We start from the raw sequence: 22,080 nt of genomic DNA, 5'->3' as shown, positions 1-22,080 counted from the left end.
TATATTTTATTTATTTATAACATTTATAGAGCACACTGTTACCAATCGGTGTCCTGGCGCTGAATGAGAGCTCCCCTAGCATAGCCTATACTTACTGAGCGAAAAGCAATGTTTTCAAGTTTTTGAGGAAGGTCATTAAATCTGTAATCTGTCTAAGCGCCAAAGGCAGAGCATTCCAAGCCCTAGCAGCTCCCAGTATAAAGCTTCTGCCACCCCATCGACCTTTCCTTATCTGAGGGGTGGTGATCAGCCCCAGACTTGCTGACCTAAGAAGTCTACCCGGCTGGTACCATTGAAAGTACTGTGTTAGAAAAGCCGGGCCAAGCCCCCGAAGGGCCTTGAAAACTATGCACAAGGCTTTGAAGGAGATCTGTTTCTGCACTGGGAGCCAGTGCAGCTTCACCAATTCCTGGGAGATGGAGGCAAACTTTGGTACGCCTGTAATAAGACGAGCTGCTGCGTTTTGCAAGGCCTGTAGTTTGTTGAGAAGCCCCTGTTGGGCATTGAGCAGTAGACTGTTGCAGTAATCGAGGCGAGATAAGACCAAGGCTGTCACCACTGTTTTCCTGCACTCGTCAGGTATAAAAGGAAGAATTTTCCTGATTGTTTTCAGTGTAAAATGAATGGCTGATGTCATAGCATTGACTTGGGGCCTAAAGGTAAGTTTATCATCAATCAGAACCCCCAGGTTCTTGACCTTGGTAACTGGAACGGGGGGTACACCCAACCCTTCCGGCCACCAGTTAGGGCTCCAAAACTTAACACTGGAGCCGAAAAGTAGAACTTCAGTTTTAGCCGAGTTTAGCTTTAAACAGTTCCTAGCCATCTAGTCGCCAACTGCTGATATACACTCTTGGAAGTTACTGGCTATGCCTTCCTCTCTACCTGGTAGCAGTGAGACCACAATCTGCGTGTCATCCGCATATGATGTAAGCTCGAACCCTTAGGAACGAATGACTGGGGCCAAAGAGGAGACATTTAAATTTCTGGAAAACTACTGAACTGATTTGCACCAAATAACAAAAAGCACAATCTGCATCACAACATCTACCTTTATGCTAAATTATGTGTAATTTCGTCCAGTAGTTTGGGCTGTAGGTTCAACAATTTGTTCCTATGAGAATTAACATTACAAATGTACCCTTATTTTATGCCCCCCACTGCACGGATCACCCTCAAACCTTTGATGACACACAGACTCTACTTTGACACTTTTCCTGGAAAAAGCTAAAGTTGTAGCCAAGTCAAAAAAAAAATTCTTATGGAAACTAGGTCCTAACTATTACTACCTACTGTTGAAAGCGAGTAGGTAATATCTATCTATCTATCTATCTATCTATCTATCTATCTATCTATCTATCTATCTATCTATCTATCTATCTATCTATCTATATATATATATATATATATATATATATATATATATATATATATATATATATATATATATATATATATATATATATATATATATATATATTACCTACTGGCGGTCGCCAGTAGGTATATATAGTTAGGATTTTTTCTCTATGGAACTTTTGAAAATTCTATGCCTAATAACTTTGGCGTTTGTGGACAGAATCGGCTGAAATTTTCAGGGAAATGGTACATTTTGTTTCTGAGCAGCCCCTGAGAATTTGGGGGGGTTCCGTCAAGGGGGGCCGAGAAAAAAGGGGGGTCCCAAAAGACGTTTTTCCCATTAATTTTTCCATAGGGCGTTTGGCCTCACTTTTAGCTCGAACGGCTGAATGAATTTGCACGAAACTTGGCAAAATTGTAGGGACTGTTAGCCCGATGTGCCTTTGCTGGGTCTCAATATATGTGCTCCAGTGGATTTTGAGAAATTAACGTTTAAAAAAACAGATATATCTGTGACAGCGTCCCGGATAGCGCTCCAGATCGCGTACTTTTCGCGTAACGGAGCTTTGCGAAGCGAAGCTGATTGGCTCTCCGGTGTCTGTCAGCATTCTAAACAGTCCGGTGCGGCTGCCATCTTGTCTCTCGGTAGGATCGAGAGACAAGAGGAGGAGAAAAACGAAGGGGGAATTTAATGAAAGGGGGCAAGGTAGACTCCTCTTGACCCCCTAGGAATGATGTTGGGGTTATTAAAGGGTCCCGTGGGGCAAATAAAAAAAAATAGATTTTTCGCCTGTAGAAGCGCTTCTCGGTTCGCGAACCGGGTCGCAAACTGGTAGCGAAACGGGAATTTTGTCATTTTGTGTTTCGATTTAATTAAATTACAAGATGGAGGAAAAGCAATGTGAGTATTGGGTACAAGGGGGTATGGGAGACGTATCCTAACCCCCTATGTTTTCTGAGGGTGGTTGAGGAGGCTCATATATGTTGATACTTGTCTTCCGGCGGTTGCGCGTGAGCGTTTTTTTGTTTTTTTTTGCTGCTTGACTTCTGTTAACGTTTGATTCGAAGGAAATCAGGAAGTGTTGACCGCCATTTTGACACTGCGAGTAAATATAATGTTAAAAATAATTGTTATAAATTAATTCGTATTGATAAACATTGTCTGCGCCATCTTGCTTTTTTTCCAATGCCACACTTTTGTCGTGCACGGCAGCCATTTTAGATGCCTTGATCAGACCCACTCTCTGCACACCGCCGATCCTCAGCATGGCTCCCCACCCTCGCAAGCATCTCCCCCACGCACTGGTCACCCCCGCTCTCTGTCTTATGCATGGGCCATAAACCTCCCCCCATCTGCGCTGCTCTTCCCTGAGAATCACACCCTGTGCCCGCCCGACACCACCCTTTCACCCTATTCACTACCGCACCCTCTGACACTCCTCTTCCTCTGTGTCCGATTGTCCAGGCCGGTCCCAGGCTATCACCTAGCCCTGCGGATGTAGTTTATGGCCCCAACTGTAAAGAATCACCCCTGTTCATAGGAGTTACAGTAGATCAAGGCCCCCACCTCATAAGATCCGTCACACCACACGCGTTCCTACTATCTGATAACGATCCTGTATTGTGATTGGGGAGGGGATTCTCACTGTAAGGGTGTGTGGCACCGAGCCTGAAGCAGAAGATTCCAGGGATGCCTTTTTGTACATCAAAGTCTTCACAATTATGTGTCACATTAAAAATATATAGCACTCCAACAAAGTAGTAGTATTATAACACTTTAATAACTTATAAATATATACAACGCTCCAACAAAGTAAACACGTTAAAAAAAAACTTTTCAAAGAACTATTTACATGACATTGCTTTAACCAGGATAGACAAAGAAATGACACAGTGATGTAAAAGTTTCTGAAAGAAATGCCAAGAACGTCCCATGTGAAAGTGAACTTTATCTGGCAATTTTTTTCTTTTCCTTCTCATGAAAAGAAAGTTAATGCCAGGTTCGTTACCTGCCTCATCTGCAAAAAAGAAACTCTCGAGAGGGACCGAAAAAAAATATAGCTATGGTAATCATACCATGCATCGGCACATGGAGAGGTGGCACCCTCTTAATTATTCTAAAGCACAACTTCGAGATTTGGTGGATAATCCCCGACCGGCAAAAACATCCACCAATGACTTAGCAATAAGTGAGTCAGAGGCAAGGGAAACGGTCCCAAATCTGTAAAAGAACTTTAGGCAGATGAGATTGACTTGTGTAGCATGTGGAAAATTAATTTCATGCGGAGAGATGAGTATTACTTTAATAAATAGATCATATGAAAATCATCCATGTCCAAAACGTCCTAGAAAGTAATTTTTGTCATTTTTGAGGAAGAGAGATAACCTACAGTGGTACGGGGTCGTTTTCGTTCGTACTAGGGGGCCAGGTGACATTCGTTCGGGGTGGCTTAGGGGCATTTAAAATACCTTCCCTGATACAGGTAGCATATAAAGTAGAGGCTAAATACCAGGATCTTTATCGATTGCTTTATGCTGTACAAAAATGAAAAACACATACCACAAACCTGGACCATTCATATTTTCAATGTTTCTGCGTACTATACTTTTTAACCCTTAACTAATTGAGCTGCTTCATTTCACCTGCTTTTTAAAAAGAAAAAAAAAAATCGGAAACAGTGGCCATTTATTCGAAACTTACCAATCTACGCGTTACAACTACGTTTGCTTTTTCAAAAACCTTTAATAAAAATGTTGGTGCCCAAATACGGGCCTACAACCCGTGGGCCGGCCACGGAGCAGGCTGGAACTGTAAATGGGGGGGGGGGGGGGGTATTTATTTGTGGAAAACATAACAGAGAGTCAGTGGTCGTTGATTTCATAGTAATAAGTGCGACAAGTGCAACAAAATCATATCGATAATTCATTGTGAGCAAGTACCAAAAGTGTCGACAATTCGAACCTTCAATAATAAATACAGTAATCAATGATGCATTAGAACTTAATATCAATTCATTGTTCGAACATGTAATCAGTTCCCGTCCCATGTCAATTCATTGTTCGAACGTATAATCAATACCCATCCTGGATCAATTCATTGTCCGAACATATAATCAGTCTTATTCCATATCAATTCATGTGCTAAAAACTGCATACATATCTCATGATATCAAGGCTGAGCAATCGGGGCACAACAAGGAGTTGAGAGTTTCATTTGTACCGGCGCTATTTTGGGTGAGGTCAGGAAGGTCCAAGTATAGTCAAAATGTCTCCACCAACTCGTGGTTGGACCGGGACCTCTTTCGGCAGTCCAAAAGTTTTCGTTGAAGGGTGGTTGTTTGCAAAGACTGCCGACATGAACCATCAGTCAAAGTGGGGTGGGAGGCAACAATCTCTCCTACCGGGTCATACTGGTGTACCACCGGAACTGATCAAGTTGGTAGTCTTGCAGGATTTTGGTCATTTCAAGACTGAGGCCGGCGCCTGCATGAGCGCGCTGACGTCCCGCAGCTACGTCGTGGTCGTTCCATGGGTGATCATGGCAGTCATTTCCCATCGGGGGTGTCTGCGGGGGTCGGGGGCCCCCGTGGCTCTTATAGAATCTTCAAAGTTGAGGAGAACGTTTCTGGACGCAGGACTCATTTTCTAGTTGAACTCAGAAGCGTCGTTGCACCGGAACAGTGGACGAGACCCCGCTGGGTGAGTTGAGCGCCGCTGTATCGGAAGAGTGGACGAGACCTTTTGTTGGGTGAGTGGAGCGTTGGGGGTGCAGCTGAGGGGCCCCCACCTGGGGGGGTGGGAGAGGCTCGTTCACGCCGCCTCTCCCTCCCAGCGCACCCCACGCCGACACCTGGCGTTGATATCCGTGATGTCCGGACCAGGCGATAAGAGGAGGGGGGGGGTCGTGGCATGTGCAAGACATCCCCCCCCAGTGTTGTCGCAGCCATTAAAGGAAGAAGAGGGATCCCGTCGGCTCCTCTCCTGGCCCAGGGGGGGGGGTCAGTGGCATGTGCAAGACATCCCCCCCCAGTGTTGTCACAGCCATTATTGAAGAAAGAAGAAGATACCGTCGGCCTCGGCTCCTCTCTTGGTGCACCTTACGCGACGACCCTTTTGTTGGGTGAGTGGAGCGTTGGGGGTGCAGCTGAGGGGCCCCCACCTGGGGGGGTGGGAGAGGCTCGTTCGCGCCGCCTCTCCCTCCCAGCGCACCCCACGCCGACACCTGGCGTTGATATCCGTGATGTCCGGACCAGGCGATAAGAGGAGGGGGGGGGTCGTGGCATGTGCAAGACATCCCCCCCCAGTGTTGTCGCAGCCATTAAAGGAAGAAGAGGGATCCCGTCGGCTCCTCTCCTGGCCCAGGGGGGGGGGTCAGTGGCATGTGCAAGACATCCCCCCCCAGTGTTGTCACAGCCATTATTGAAGAAAGAAGAAGATACCGTCGGCCTCGGCTCCTCTCTTGGTGCACCTTACGCGACGACCCTTTTGTTGGGTGAGTGGAGCGTTGGGGGTGCAGCTGAGGGGCCCCCACCTGGGGGGGTGGGAGAGGCTCGTTCGCGCCGCCTCTCCCTCCCAGCGCACCCCACGCCGACACCTGGCGTTGATATCCGTGATGTCCGGACCAGGCGATAAGAAGGGGGGGGTCGGAGGCAGAGGTAAGACATCCCCCCCGTGGCCTGCAAGGTGGCAGAAGAAGGGAATCGGGAGACCAGTTCATTTCGGGCCATCCACGCCACGGCTGATGGCGGTTAGCTGGGCCCCGCCCTGCACGTGTCGAGGCCTCATCTTCCGGATGGGCGTAACCATGGCCCTGTTGCACTTCGGGAGTTTCCGGAATGGGGGTAGGTATCTGCTGATTTGTATCTATTTCATGTTACCGTTAATGGGCGTGGCGGGCGTGGGACAGACATGCTTGGAGCAGTGGGGGGGTTGGCAGAGCCTAGCTACCTCGTGGCTGCCGTAACGTCAAGCTTGGCTTCTTTCACTACTTTCATGTTTCTTATTTCTAGCGAAGTCAAAAACTCATCAGTGGCCTACTGATTTTGTTGGATTTCTTTCCCTTCCTTTTCAAGTGTGTTTCATGCTAAAGTTTCTGTTTAACAGGATACAGTGATTACTTCGTTTTTTACATATGTCTTCTTTATTAGGGGTACTCTCCGGTGGAGCCAGATGATGTACCTCTAATAAATGGTCCGGGTGGAACTAGTTTCTCAATCAGTGGGGAGTAGATGGGCATGACAGATTACAACGGGGGACAAAGGTCCGCATTACCCACCCTTCACTACTTGCAAAGACTAGACAGAATATTTCTATTCCACGTTATTTGCAAACAGAGAATACCTATCCCTTGAACAATAAATGTCCAGCCAATCAATCAATCAGTGGGGAGAAAAACAGGCATGATGGATTACAACGGGGGACAAAGGCCTGCGTTAACTACCCTTCACTATCTGCAAAGAGAGAATACTCCTAAGAGAAAAGCAGGGGGGGGGAGGGGTGGGGGCAGCGTTCAAAGCACATCAGCGTGCATAAACACGAAAATGTTTTTACCTATCACGTACTTGACATTTGACAGCTTTTGATATTTGCTATTAAAAAACCATTGAAAACCATTGAAATTCACTGAAAAAACCATAGGTTATAGACCATATATAGTTAGGAATTAGCATTTACAAAACCTAGAAAATTCACTGAAAAAACCATAGGTTATAGACCATATATAGTTAGGAATTAGCATTTACAAAACCTTAATTTACTCGCACAAAACCATAGAAATTTGAATATATAATTAGTTGCAATAACTATATATCGCGCACCCGCAATCCACTGCTGATGATGTCACATATTACATCATTCATGACATGGTCAGTGACATCACTGATGACATCACTGATGACATCTCAAATGACATCACTGATGACATCTCAAATGACATCACTGATGACATCTCAAATGACATCACTGATGACATCACTGATGACATCTCAAATGACATCACTGATGACATCACTGATAACATCTCATTTGACATTACTGATCACATCACTGATGATATCATTCATGTGATAATACGATGAACCTCTTCAGACTCTAATATAACCTTAGATACAATCAGAGTAAACAGACACTCACAGACTGTCACTCATCCATGGAGTTACTCACACACCTAGTCAGTCATGCAAAGAATCAATCACACCTTCATTTCCTCAACTATACAGTTATACACACCTTACTTAATCAAACATATACTAACACATATTTACTCTCTTATACAATCACTGATACAAGTTCACAATGATCCATACAGCCACTCACACATTCACTGGCTCTTATGCACAGTTATTTATATATGTCAACTCTTACATGTACTGTGTTTTACATATGTACTTACTTTGACATGTAGCACTGAGAAATCCAATCACTCACCAATACACTCATGCAGACAGTCATCCGCCCATACAGCTGTTTATACATGCACTTTTGAACCCATACATCTACTAAATCAACTGCTCACACATCTATGCACAGAGTCACATACCTCCCAGCCACCCCCACACACACACTCACTCTCCCATACAAATATTTGGGCAACCAATCAATAACCCATATAGTTACTCATATAGCTATTGATCAATACATGCAGCAGTTTACAGAACTACAGAAATAATGATGCACAAATTAAGACAGTTTAGTCACTAACCCATGCACTCAGTGAGACACATTTAATCATTCTCTCATACAGTCAGTCATGCACCTACTAAATCCTTCATCCAAACACTTATGCATCCACTCATTCTTCAATATGTAAGACATATTTTAACTTTACAGAAACATACAGTCACTGGATGATGTCATCAGTGATGTCATCAGTGATGTCACTGACCATGTCATGAATGATGTAATATGTGACATCATCAGCAGTGGATTGCGAGTGCGCGATATATAGTTATTGCAACTAACTATATATTCGAATTTCTATGGTTTTGTGCGAGTAAATTAAGGTTTTGTAAATGCTAATTCCTAACTATATATGGTCTATAACCTATGGTTTTTTCAGTGAATATATATATATATATACAGGTGTATATATATATATATATATATATATATATATATATATATATATATATATATATATATAGGTGTATATACAGGTGTGTATATATATATATATATATATATATATATATATATATATATATATTTATACATGTATATATATATATATATATATCACAGCAATTTGTTAGCAAATAAAAGGCTAATGTTTTGAAACACAGAAAGTTCTGTTATGGCATCGTAATCATCAAGTCCCTTCCAGTCATTTTGAGTCTTAATGCTTATTTTGCAATTTGTTTCTCCAGGTATTGTTATGAATTTTCCACACCACCCAACATTCATGATAACATGACTTTTAGTTTTAGTTGTCCCCACCTAGAAATATGGGGCTCTGCATTTAGATACACAATTGCACCAGCAACAACATAAAGAAAAGTGTTTATCAAACATGGTATCTAAGGTAATGTTTGAGCTTCGCATCTTTATCCACTGAAAATCCACTGTTTAAAAAGGAAGGGGGCTGGAACACTTTTCACTGTGTCTGAGAAATAAATCAAGGGCTGTTATTTAGTAGTAGATTTTGCTGCACCCCTAGAATCAAGAACTCAAATCAGAATTTCACTAGGTTTTTTTTAACAACTCCAGCACATTATCAGATTTGGGATGGCCAAAACATGCTTAATATTTTGTAAGACTATAGCTGGCTGCTCTAATACAATCTTGTTTTCTATTTTCTACCATTGGGAAATAGTTCCAATAGGTTTGAATACCTTCATGACTGACAATTAGTCTCTAAAACAGTTGTCTTGACTGTAATCTGATACTACTCTGACACTTTGGTCCTGGGTTGTCCATCATAGGGCCACGAAGGCAAGATTCATGCAAGAATTTCGGTTTGGATACGTGCCAGATTTTCATGATATCCACATAATAGATATACATATGCAATAATTCTAAATAAAACTCATCTACATTTTGAGTGGCAATCATCAAACACTTGCAAGGCTCTAGCCATTCTGGACATATGATGGATAATCCTGCTTCCGACACATGTTCTCCTGCTGACTGTCTAGATGTAGAGCCTTCGTTTAGCTGTAAGAATATCACAGTACCTTCTTCTGTTTCTGTTCTTTCATCATTGGAGTTTAACATTTTTCTCTTGTAAGGCAGCTCTGGGTAAACAATCACCGAAAGATGGCAAAGTAGCAGTAGATGTATATACACCATGCAGGACCTGTTTGAAAAAAGAAAAATCTTTGAGGATAAAATAAAGTCAATTTTTATTACACCTTTGGTTTACCTCAGACATATACCAAATGATCTCTTAGAATCAGGTAAAACGCCAGGACAAAAGGCTGGGAAGCGAAACTAGTCTGGGCATTATCCCCCTAAGATTGGACAGAAATATTCACAATAATCCCCAACATTGCAAAATCACCCTCCACCCAAGAAACGATGTAAAGAGTATCTTCACACTGGCACCACACCCGAGAGAGACAATAGGAATGGGCTAAAGAAAACGTGAGGAGATACTGGAGATGCTGTGCTTGAGCCGGAAATTTGATTCAAGCATTCAGGGAGTATCTTAAACTGCACGCGTAGTGGACCCAACTACTTGATGCAACTGACAAAATCTTCCAAACATCCAGGGGCCTCATTTATGAGGCCTTGCGTCAGTTTTGCGCTGCTGATGCGTCACTTTTTGTGACGCATCGGCGGCGTAAAACATGCGCCTTGTTGCGCCATATTTAAAAAGTGACGCATCTAGGTAGATGCGTCACTTTTTAAACCCCTGCGCCACATAATACCTGCATCAGGTATAATGTATGCAGAAGGGGCGTCCCCCCGCAAAAAGCCTCGTAATAGTGACGCAGTGAAATCTATGAGATTTCACTGCGTCACTTTTAGGACGTTGTTGCGTCAAAATCTTGTGCCTGCCTCACAGCAGGCGTAAGACTGACGCAAGCCCTTTCACATGGGGCTTTCCCCATGTGAAAGGACGCATTGCTGGAGTTGCGTCACTTTTGTGACACACTCCAGCAATGCGTCACTTTTGCGCTTACAGATACGTCAGAAACACTGACGTATCTGTAACTCCTTGCGACATGATGCGTCATACATTAAATATGGCGCATCATTGGTGTCGCAAGGAGTGCGCAGTGAAAAGTGACGCATCGCTGTTTTCACGCAGCGATGCGTCACTTTTCCTAAACAAGGCCCCAGATTTCCAGCATCCATGTTACTAGGACTATGGAATCCACGAAGCACTCTTCAAATGGAAAATGGATGTATTCAGGAAATGTCAGATGAGGGGAAAAAAGTGCAGGTCCCTAAATATGAGTGCTAGCTGACCCCCACTGGCAACCACTGGTTCAAATTAAACACTGAATGTTGGGGATAAAATGAAGTCGAAGAACTTGCCAGAGGCTCCACTGCAGACAGAAATTTGATAGTGATGATGATGATAACAATAATGTTAATAATTATAATGATGATAATAATTGCCACCAAAACATTGGGTGGGGCCTTAATGCTAGCACATGGTGTTTGTAGGTTTGTGTTCTAAAGTGCCTGCTATCTAGGGACCTAATATTAATTGGCTATGATGTGTATCGGATTCTGTGCGTGTATTACATTTAGATTTTGCAATGTGTGGTTATGTGGTATAATCTACTGAGGAATACTGTCAATGCAGACTCCTATGATGTCATAGAATGTAAGGATTGTGGTTAGGCTCAGATGGGCTTGGAGCTTGGAGCTAAAGGCTGACTGGATCGTTGATGCTGTTGGATATTACTTGTGAATAAATCTTATTCACCAAATTATCATTTTGTATGGAATCATCATTTTAACACTGGCGACGAGGGCCTGGCTTGATTGGGGACAAGCCTAGCCAGCATCAACTCCCCTGCATTATTCTTGAAGTCTCTACCAACTGTAGATATTGACATCTTATTATCTCCGACTTATAAAAAGGACTCTCGTGGACTTTTGGACTCTCGTGTTTGGACTGCCTTGAATAAATCTGCAAATCTCCAACAACGTTATGGACTTCATAACCATCTCCTTTGTTTTTGCTCTCGTGTATTGGAAAGAAAAGGGATGTTTAACAGATGTTTAACACTACGCGATGAAAATGTCCTGAAGGTAAGGTTAATTTGACTTTTATTAGTCCCTACCTTCTATCCATTGCCAACTGCTAACTGCCGACAGCTGCATCTTTCAACGAGCGGCGGTATTGGGTGCGCAGAGTTGACGGCATTCTCGCGAAGGATCTCGAGTGGCATTCCGTGCACCGACAGCTGCATCATTCAAGCAGCGGTGTGCGGAACTGAAACGGCTCAAGCGACATCTTGTCAGAATAAGGAAGAACGGAAGAGTGACGACACCAACGTCGTGACGTCATTGCGTAAGGTCACAGCGTGACCTTGCACAGCCGCCATTTTATTACCCCTCCAATATGTAATCCACTGTTGATTTTTTTGTCACAATCTCAATTTCGGAAGGTCACATCTATTTATAGAATTTAATTGGCTGAAGGAAACCGAACTCCACGTAACGCAGATACATGATGGTAACAGGTTGCTTATTTTTTTTATCGATTGATGTCAAAGGACTTAAATTCACCTAATGGTACTTGATTGACTATAATTCCTGGACCGACTAAAATATATATTTCTACAATATTATAACCAATTGACTACGGTGACTACCTTTATTATTATTTTTTTGTCTTTCCTCTCATACTTCAGACTACGGTGACTACATTGTTTATTTTAGTTTGCTTTGTTCTTTCATCTTCTTCATACAATTGCATGGTTACTTGTCATATTTGCACTTAACTGTATTTTTGGGGCTTTTGGGTATTTTCTTCAATATGGCTGCTTCTACTAGTATGTCTCAACCACCAGCTTTCCTTTCAGAAAAAGGTGACCCTATACTCCCATGGAAAAGAAGGAGAAATCTATTTTTTGTTTAAGAAATTTTTATTAGCATTTTAGAATAAATACAAGACATATGTCATATGAAATGTGAGACAAGATAATATTAAAAAGAAGTACTAAAACATATGCAATGAGTAATAAAATGAAGAATGAAATGATCCGAGAAAGAAGACAGAAAGGAGAAAATAGAGAAATAGGAGAAAGAGAAGAGAGGATAGAGGAAAGAACAAAAGGAAAGAAAGAGGCAAGAGAAGGGAAGGGAAGAGAGAAGGGGGAGAAGGGAAAGAGGAGTGGGAAAACTGAGAATCAATCAAGAAGAGATTTGGAGGAAAGATAAGTGGTAAAGGGAAGCCAAAGGAGATCAGATTTGATCTTCAAGGGGACAGAATAGGATGAAGCGATAGCGATCCTATGTTCATCACAAACAAAGTTCCACCAAGTGTGAGTAGAAATTTTGGAATTATCTTTCCAACATGACAAGATAACTTTAAATGCAAGCGAAATAAACAGGCCCAACAATTTCGCAGAAGAAGAGATAATATCTATATCAGACGACAACGATCCTAAGAAAATAGTCTGTACAGATAACTGGGTAGAACAATTAAATACTCGCATACATGTCTTCCAAACTTTCTGCCAAAATGACAAAACATGAGAGCATTCAAACAGTAAATGTTTAAGTGACCCAGTTTCTTTAGAACAGGACCAACACAGCAAAGAGGAAGCAGGGGGGAATTTATGAACAGTTACAGGAGTGATAAGGACTCTATGATAAATGAACAACAACGATTGAGTAATACGAGCAGCAGGAGAAACTTTAAACAATTTGGACCATACACGATCCCACATCAAAATAGTGAGAGACATAGTAAGGTCCGTTTCCCATGCAATCTCAACAGCTGAAATCTATTTGACCCGTAAATTGTAGCTATTGGGGGTGAAAAATGTTCTGCGTTGAGAAAACAAGCTATTCTATTACACAACTTAGGTGTGAAGGGTCGCAATATCTATGATAGCATGGATCTTATTTCTGTTGGTAGTACAGAAGGTGAACCAAGTGATGTTTATGAAATGTCTATGATGATGTTAGAGAAATATTTTGGGCCTTGAATAAATGTTGTCCTAGAGAGACACAAGTTCTTTACCAGGGTTCAGGGATCTAGTGAACTAGTGAAAAGCTATATTGCTTCTCTTAAAACCTTGGCGCAAACTTGTGAATTTGGTGATCTTTCAGATTCTTTAGTAAGGGATCAATTAGTGCGGTGCACGAATAGTATTCGTGTTCAAGAGAAGCTTTTATCCAAAAATTCGACCTTGACTGAGGCCATTGAAATTGTAGAAGGTATGGAGAATACTTCTTCATGGGTGAAAGAAATGAAAAAGAGCCATGAAGAAAAAGGGGAAGTGTTGAGTGACATTCATGCTCTCACAGAGGCAGACAATTCAGATCATTGTGGCAAAGGTCTCATCCAATGAAAATTATAAGAGAAATGAAAAGGATAAACACATACGTAATTTTTCAAAAGGGTTGATAAACAAATCTGATCGGGAGATTCGTTTAAATTCTAACTCTTCTAGTGGAGGTAGCAATGATAAGAATTTCAAATAAATTTCCAAATCTAAGTGTTTTAGATGTGTGAGCTTCAAGCATTTTTCGAGTTATCCTCAATGTTATGCCAGAGAAGCTACGTGTATGAAGTGTGGCATCAAAGGGCATCACGCTGGAGTTTGCCAGTCAACTCGTGTTACAGAAAAAAATCCTGATGTGGTGCATACTGTTGTTTCGAGTGTTAGGAATGAGGATGGAAGATAAATTATCCATGCCAGAATGTCATATTTCGGTAGATGATTTTAATTTTGTAGTTTTAGCAGATTCAGGTTCCCCATTCACCATGATAGGGAACAAGCAATGGGACGAAGTAGTGGGCTTAGATAGTAATGCACTTTTACCTCCTGACATAAGTACAGTCAGTTATGGAGGTACCAAAATTAAGGTTTTAGGATATGTCGAAGTTTGCATTCGATTCAAGAATAGAAAGACTGTAGGGAAAGTCTAGATAGCTGAGTGGGGTGATAATTTATTACGGTGAAGACATCAGCGTGATCTAGGAATCATGCTCAACCCTAGTGCAAATTTTGGATTTTGGATTAAAAACTCTTCCTCGAAGGAAACAACATCTTCCGAGGAAGTTCAAAGATTACATTATGATGTGATATTAGTAGTATATCCTGTACTATTGTCTGATTCACATGTTAATGTTTGACTCATTATCTTGTGAGTTATTTTACTGTTTGGTTGAGCTTGAATTTCTTTTGTTTTTTTATTTCTATAAAGGGGGATGTGTTATAATCTACTGAGGAATACTGTCAATGCACAATCCTATGATGTCATAGAATGTAAGGATTGTAGTTAGGCTCAGGTGGGCTTGGAGCTTAGAGCTAAAGGCTGACTGGATTGTTGATGCTGCTGGATATTACTTGTGAATAAATCTTATTCACCAAATTATCATTTTGTATGTATTAAATTTAGATTTTGCAATGTGTGGTTATGCAATTCAGGTGTCTGCAAATTGTGTGGCAATTTTCACTTTTGATGGTTGCAACTGTTTTCTTAGGTGGTGTTGGACCTGGCCCATCTTTCAGGGTTATACCCAAATATTTGCCTTCTTTTCCCTATTTTCTGACCCTCCTTTTGTTAGCTTTTGGACTCAGACCCTTTCTTTACAACAGCTAACCATTGCTAAAGTCCATGTGTTCTCTCCTTTACACATGGTATGCTTGGTTTACATCTGTTGGCATATTTAATTTACTTGTAAGTCTCTTGTACAATGATATCCCATATACCTGGATCTTGTACTAAATGCTACTAGTGGGCCTGCAGCCCTGTTTGTGCCGCCTACAGAAGTAGTCTTTCAAATCTGTCTCAGGCCTGCCACTGCAGAGCCTGCATGCACAGTTTACTGCCACATTGACTTGGCATTTAAAACTACTTGCCAAGCCTTAAACTCCCCTTTTACTACATATAAACCACCTCCAAGGTAGGCCCTAGTTATCCTGATGGGCAGGGTGCTTTGTAAGTAAGAGGCAGGACATGGGCCTTATTGTGTGGCATATCCTGGTAGTGAACAAATAACCTATTTGTTACTCACTACTCACTACTGTGAGGCCTACTCCTCTCATAGGCTAGCATTGGGAATTCCCTTATATGGGTTTAAGTGGCAATTCTTCATCTGAAAGCAGTATTGTTGCCATGTTTGGTATTTTTGGAATAGTGGTGATAAATTCTGATTATTGTTGTAGGTGGATTTCACATTACTATTTTAGAAATGCCACTTTTATAAAGTGGACATTCCTCTTAGCTTATAACTTTATGTGCTTTGCAGCCTGACCCCAATCCTTATCTAGGGCTGCGTGACAGTTACATTTTGTGAATACTTTCCAGACAGCCATCACACAGGAAGGGTTGATGTTGCAGGGTTACATCTCCATACTGATAACTTCCCTGGGTGGGGAGAGAGGGAGGTGAGGCATACACTTATATTTGGATAGGCTGTGTCCTGTCCTCACACAAAGGGCTGATTTAGCACCTACGGATGTCTGGAGCCAGGGATCAGTTGAAAGGGGATTGTGTTACAAAACACCACAAAAAAGAGTTAATTTGAAATCACCCCTTACATCAAATACATTTTGAATACAACTACAGTGGCTCTAACCCTATGTGTTTATGGCACTTTTGGAACTGGAACCAAATCTCTGACAGAAGTACTTCTGTGCTAGACATCGAGACTGCTCTTCTGCTGTTGCCCTGCATGCCTACTACTTGCTGGGTGCCCTAAAGGACTCACTGGATTGCTTTTCTGATGTTTCCCTGCAGCCAGATGCTCCCTGATTCTGTTTGGCCAAGGCACTGTGGTGCTGACAGGAAAGATCGCCATTTGGACCACTGGTTTTGTTGCACTGGTCTGCTGCCTGCTGTCTACTGCTGTGCTCAGTTTGAAGTGTTCTCCAAGGGTTTTCTGGTTTGCCCCCTGTTTTTAGGAGATCTCAGGGACATCAAAGATCCCCCCTCATGCAGCAGCTGCTGGATTCTCACTTTCAGCATTTTTCGTTTCCAACATAAAAGTGTTTTCCTGCACGAGTGACCAAGGAGAAGCACTCCCGCTTCAAATCAAAGACCAGCGCTCTTTTGTTTTAAAGCTGAATGTTGCTTTTGTCCAGAAGAACAAAAACAACAGTTGATAGACAGAATGCTGAACAATGTCATACATTCACCCCAGTACAGAGATCTGGGCCTAAATCCATTGTTTTTGCTCACCATGCCATTCCAGTTTGAACCTAGCCATATGCAAATCAGTCTTGACCCTGTGCCCCATGGGAACAGTCCAGCCTAAACTGCCAAGCCAGGTCCTCCCTGGACTGGAAACAAGCATCCTAGGACCTGTTTCGGGCTTCAACCCTCATCAGCCGGGATAACTTGATTCCAGTGGCATGGAGAGCACAGGACTCACGTTTGGGCATACCCTGCCAACTTGGGGCGAACAAAGCAAAACCAAAGGGGATGCTAGACGGAGTGTTGAACAATGCAAGCACTCACCCCAAGTCAAATGATCTGGGTTTAATCCATCATCATTCTTTAGCTCACACCGCCACCCCAGTTCTGGTCCTAGGATGTTTATTTCCAGTCCAGGGAACCTGCCTTAGCAGTTCGGGCTGGACTGTTCCCATGGGGCACAGGGTCAAGACTGATTTGCATATGGATCTATAGACTAAGCGAGTGGATCTTAGATAATAATGTCCTGGCTTTAGGAAGAGAATAAGCACCATAGACCAGGTCTTTAGGTTACTTGTTATGGAAACACAAAGCTGCGACATGGCCATCTATATGTGGCCTTCATAGACTTGAAGGCCGCATTTGATTCCATTCCTAGAGACCTACTCTGGGCTAACCTACTATTGCAAGGGGTCCCGAATAATATCGTAACACAGCTGGTTAGGCTCCATGAAAATACATATGCAAAAGTGCGCTGGGGGAAAGCAGGAGAATGGACGGGCTGTCCTGGCGCCAACCCTATTTTTACTCTACGTCAATGATATGATTAAAGCCCTGGGAGGCGAGCACATTTGTGCGTTAACTTTTGCCGATGACACCATCCTGTTATCGCAAACACCTAGGGACCTCCAAAATCTCCTAAATGCGTTGGATGAATATTGTAGGCAAAAGGGTCTTGAAATCAATCCGATAAAAACAAAATATATGACCATTAGACCCCATAATTCTTTTACAAATAAACTGCAGCTAAATGACGTAATTTTGGAGCATGTACCGAATTTCGTATATCTTGGGGTTACCGTTGACTCCCCAGATTACGAAATCTAAATTGATTCTTACTCAAAACGTGTCCCCAATTATAAAGAAACTCTTTTCTACCACGTCGAAGGCGATTACACCTGCACTTCAAGTATATAAATCTAGAGCACAGGCAGCTGCATTATATGGTTCAGAGTTATGGGGAGGGGGGTTTTATCACCAATAACTATAGGAGACAATAAAATTATGGTAAGGTTTCTTGCACTCCCGCAAAGTACACTGGTGATCCCCCTATTGTTGGTTTTAGGCATCAAACGCATAGAGCATAGGGCTATTTGGATGACCCTTTCGTATTGGATCAGAATATGGACCACAGAGGAATTGCACGTCTACAGGCATGCTTTACGAGAATTGATTAGCCTGGACACTTTAGTTACGTTTCCTTGGTTGGTCCATATTCCTAGATGGTTGTTGGACTTGGGTCTGAGCAGGTACTGGAAATATCCGGACTTGCTCACCCCTGATTTCAAAATGGAATGTAAAACCATCTTTTGGAACTTCATAGAGCTGAGTACTACAACAAACTCTAGTTATGGATCACTCACAACTCAGTTCCTGAGCATTAAAATTAGACCTTCCTTCGAACCTTTTTTAGATGAGGTGGAGCCCTTGCTTGCTAAAATGCTGTATCTAAAATTTAGATACAGCACACTCCAAATCAAGACATTTATATCCAGGTGGGGGCCAAAGAGTGCCGAGGTAGAAGACTGTATATGCACAGAGGGTTCCCTGGGAAGAGGTGAGGATATTGCTCATATTTAATTTTTTTGTAAATTATATGAAATTCCCAGAAAGAAATGGGTTAAACCCTTTGGTAGGAACCTCTGTATCAGGAAATATATTGAGATGCTGCGCATTCTCAGGACGGATACCTCGAGACTGGTTGTATTTGGAATAGGTAGGTTTCTATTGGCTGCCAACTTTATTAGAATAAAACGAGGTTTAAGGTTTTGATAAGCATCGTATTTGTAGAACTGTGATGCACAGGTTTTTTATAAGGAATGTCATTTTATATCCTTGAATTTGTATACAAAGGTAGTAAATATATTTTTTTAGATGATTTGTTAACAATCATTTACTTTTTAAGGAAACTGAAATTGTAACCCTAAAAATTGGGCTTAATTGTTGTAAATGAGATAAGATTCTTGGTTCTTTTTAATGCTAACATTTATCTCGTGTTGCCAAATTATAACATTGCACTTTAGGTATTCCTTGCTAGGCACTGTGCACTTTAAAATGTTTCCCTCTGCTGCTAAAAAAAGTGAGTTTTTAGATACTGTTTTTAACCTGGAATAAGAAATCTGTTTGTTCTGATATATATTTTCTTCTTGTTCTTCTACGTTTAAAAAAAGTAATGTTTTGTTTTACTTTTTTTTGATGATTCTGTGAATCGAATAAAGATGCTCCAACAGTTTCCTCCTAGCCCTCTATTTTCCCTCAAAACTCTGCCTTTTCATCAATGGGATGTGCTCGCCCTTTGATCTCCGGGATCAGGTGCAGTATTTGTAAGTGATTGGGGCACGTCACCTCCCTGAATTCTTTTGACAACAATTGAATGAAAGGGGCCCATAAGTCTGAGTATGTGTCACCTTTGTGGTCTTGTACCAGCGATAAGCGCTCAATCACGAGGGTCAGCCACAATCTATGTAGCCATGCTGTGTGATCAGGTACCACTGACGTACCCTAGTGTACCAGGATCACTTGTCTAGCGGCTAATAATGCTAATGCCATTTGCCTACCCCGTAGGGGGGGAAGTCAAATCGTTGGGGAGCCCTAGCAGTGTATAGGCAGTAAAGCGCAGGGTTTCTGTCGCAAACTCCATATCGATGTCATTTAACACGTCCTCCTAATATCGTCCCAGTCGCGGGCAGTGCCAAAGTAAATGCGACAGAGAGCCAGCTAGTCTGAATCCCCTCCAGCATTGCTCTGTGTGGTTTTTGTCCCACCCGTGTATGCGAGCTGCCGTGAGGTACCACTAAGAAGCCACTTTGAAAGCTGACTCCATTCCTGCTGTGTTATGAGCTGTGTGGTGCATCCTATAGCAAATTTGTTCCCATTCATTGTCCAATAGGGTCCTGCCCAATTCAGCATCCCAGCGGAGCTGACCCTTGGTGTGCTCGCCTTTCGGCGTAGCCGACAACATTTTCTACAGTTCTGAAATCAGCTGTTTGTCATCTTTCTTAAAGATGAGCCATTTCTCAAATGGTGTCGGCCTCCGCAATTGTTGCTCTAGATAAGATGGCGAAGTGACCCAGTGCCTCAGCTCGAGGTAATGGAACTCATCGGTCTGAGGGAGGTCATAGTTTAAGCGTAGCTGTGGAAAAGGTATTATACCCTGTTCATCAAATAGCAAGCCAATCCGCTTGCAACCCATTATCGCCCACCTCTGGAAAGTTATGGATTTGCAGTCGGGGGAAAAGTCAGGGTTGTCCACCATTGGTGACATCGACGACGGGAATGTCTTCAGCCCTCGCTTAAGTGTCACTGCGTCCCAGACCTTCAACGTCGCCATTGTGACGGGCGAGTCCCCACGCTCTCAATTTACGCTGCAGCTAGATCTCTCGCCATATGACTACTCCCGCCACTGCTTGGTCCATAAAGGTCCAATGTTTCTCAGTGAGCGGGCAATTACACTTCAGTATATAGCTAAGACGCCAGGCCTGTAAATATCTATGGACAAGTGGCAAACCAGTCTCCCCATCTCCTTTTAGTCGCCCCATCTGGGAAATAGGCAGGCGCGGCTTCCTCCCTCCCCAAATACATGATTTGCTTGCCAGCTGCAAGGTTCGTATCGGTTTCTGGGGAGGGGTCAACGGTAGGGTCTGGAATACATACAGAATCCTCAGCAACACAGTCAGTTTAACAGCCACGATGCAGCCAAACCAGGCCAATTTCAACTTGGTCCACCCATTCAAATCTTTTGTTGTTTGTTCTACTAGGGCCGAGAAGTTCAGACCCAGGGTGTGTGGGATTGTGGGTGCTAACCGAATGCCCAGGTAGGTTACTGTTTGCGTAGCCCAATGAAATGGGAAACTTTTGTGCAAGGGTTCTACTTGTGCCTTGGGTACGGATAAGTTGAGCACTTGAGATTTACTCAGATTACCTTGAATCATGAGATCACCCCAAAAGCTTCCAACTCCTGCAGGAGGCAGCTAACGATTGGAGCGACTCTGTTAGTGATAGAATCACGTTGTCCGCATAGAGACTTAACTTGTGGGCGTCGCCCCCGAAACAGAGCCCCTTTATCTGCCAGTGGTCACGGACCCACTGCATTCAAGGCTCCATGTAAAGCGGAAATAAAAGGGGGGACAGCGGGCACCCCTGTTGTGTTCCTTTTTCAATCTGGAAAGGCACTGACAACACCCCGTTGACTCTGATAAAACCCTTCGGAGATTGGTAGGTGCACCCTATCCATCTTAAGAAGCGTTCACCGAAGCCAAAGCTCTGAAGGGTGGCAAATAGGTAGTTCCAGCTCAGATTGATTTTTAAAAGTCAGTTTGTCATCTTCTTCACTGGGGCTGGAAGATCGCCCAGAATAGATGGCCACCATATAGGTGATCAGAAGAAGGTATCTGTACCCAAAAGGAGAACCTCAGTTTTTTCTGCCATTAAATTTTAAGCAGTTAAAACTCTTCCACTGATTTACCTGGGTCATGCAGCTGTTAAATTGGTCTGCAGTTCTATCCATTTGCTAGAGACGGAGACAACTAGTTGAGTATCATCAGCATAAGAGACGAGTGAGAAGCTGAAATCTCTGATTATTTTGGCCAGTGGGGAAACATAAAGATTAAAGAGTGTAGGGCTTAAAGACGAGCCCTGTGGTACCCCACACAGAAGTCTGAATTGATCAGATGAAAAAGCTCCCATCTCTACTGATTGAACCCTATTAGATAGAAATTATTTAACCAGCTTAAGCTTAAGAGCTATGCTTCATATCCCAATCCCTGATAACCTATTGGCCAGTAATTCATGATTCACTGTGTTGAAGGCCACCGACAGATCCAGCAGAATCAGGGCGGCCTTACATCCAGCATCCAAAATTTAAATTAGAGCTTCGGAGGCCATGGCCAAGGCCGTCTCGGTGCTTTGACCCTCCCTGAATCCATATTGAGAAGGATCTAAAGGTTTGTTGAAGCAAATAAACAACGTCAGTTGTATGTTTAGCCCTTTACCCGACAAGTTTACGGGAAGGGTAGCCTAGAGATTGGTCTAAAACTGCATGGATCAGCAGGGTCTAAGTTAGGTTTTTTCACGATAGGAGAATCAAGGCTATTTTCAAAACATCTGGAAAAATACCTGGGCTAATGATCTCCTTATATACAGCACCCAGTTGTTCACTGATAGTTTTGG

At 42.7% G+C, this 22,080-nt stretch overlaps 1 protein-coding gene across 1 annotated transcript in view; it reads right to left on the bottom strand.

Moving 5' to 3' along the window:
* Positions 1 to 22,080, bottom strand: part of PRRG4 (proline rich and Gla domain 4) — a 288,545-nt gene that overhangs the window by 208,210 nt on the left and 58,255 nt on the right. The window contains exon 2 of the mRNA XM_086955854.1: positions 9,531 to 9,652. Within this exon, the coding sequence (XP_086811980.1) occupies positions 9,531 to 9,645 (115 nt within the window). The 5' untranslated portion in view covers positions 9,646 to 9,652. The remainder of the gene's footprint in view (positions 1 to 9,530; positions 9,653 to 22,080) is intronic.

The sequence above is a fragment of the Lissotriton vulgaris genome, chromosome 2_1 (genome assembly GCF_964263255.1).
Source record: "Lissotriton vulgaris chromosome 2_1, aLisVul1.2, whole genome shotgun sequence".
Taxonomy (NCBI): domain Eukaryota; kingdom Metazoa; phylum Chordata; class Amphibia; order Caudata; family Salamandridae; genus Lissotriton; species Lissotriton vulgaris.
The sequence above is the reverse complement of the archived record's forward strand: the minus strand, read 5'-3'. Positions and strand labels throughout refer to the sequence as shown.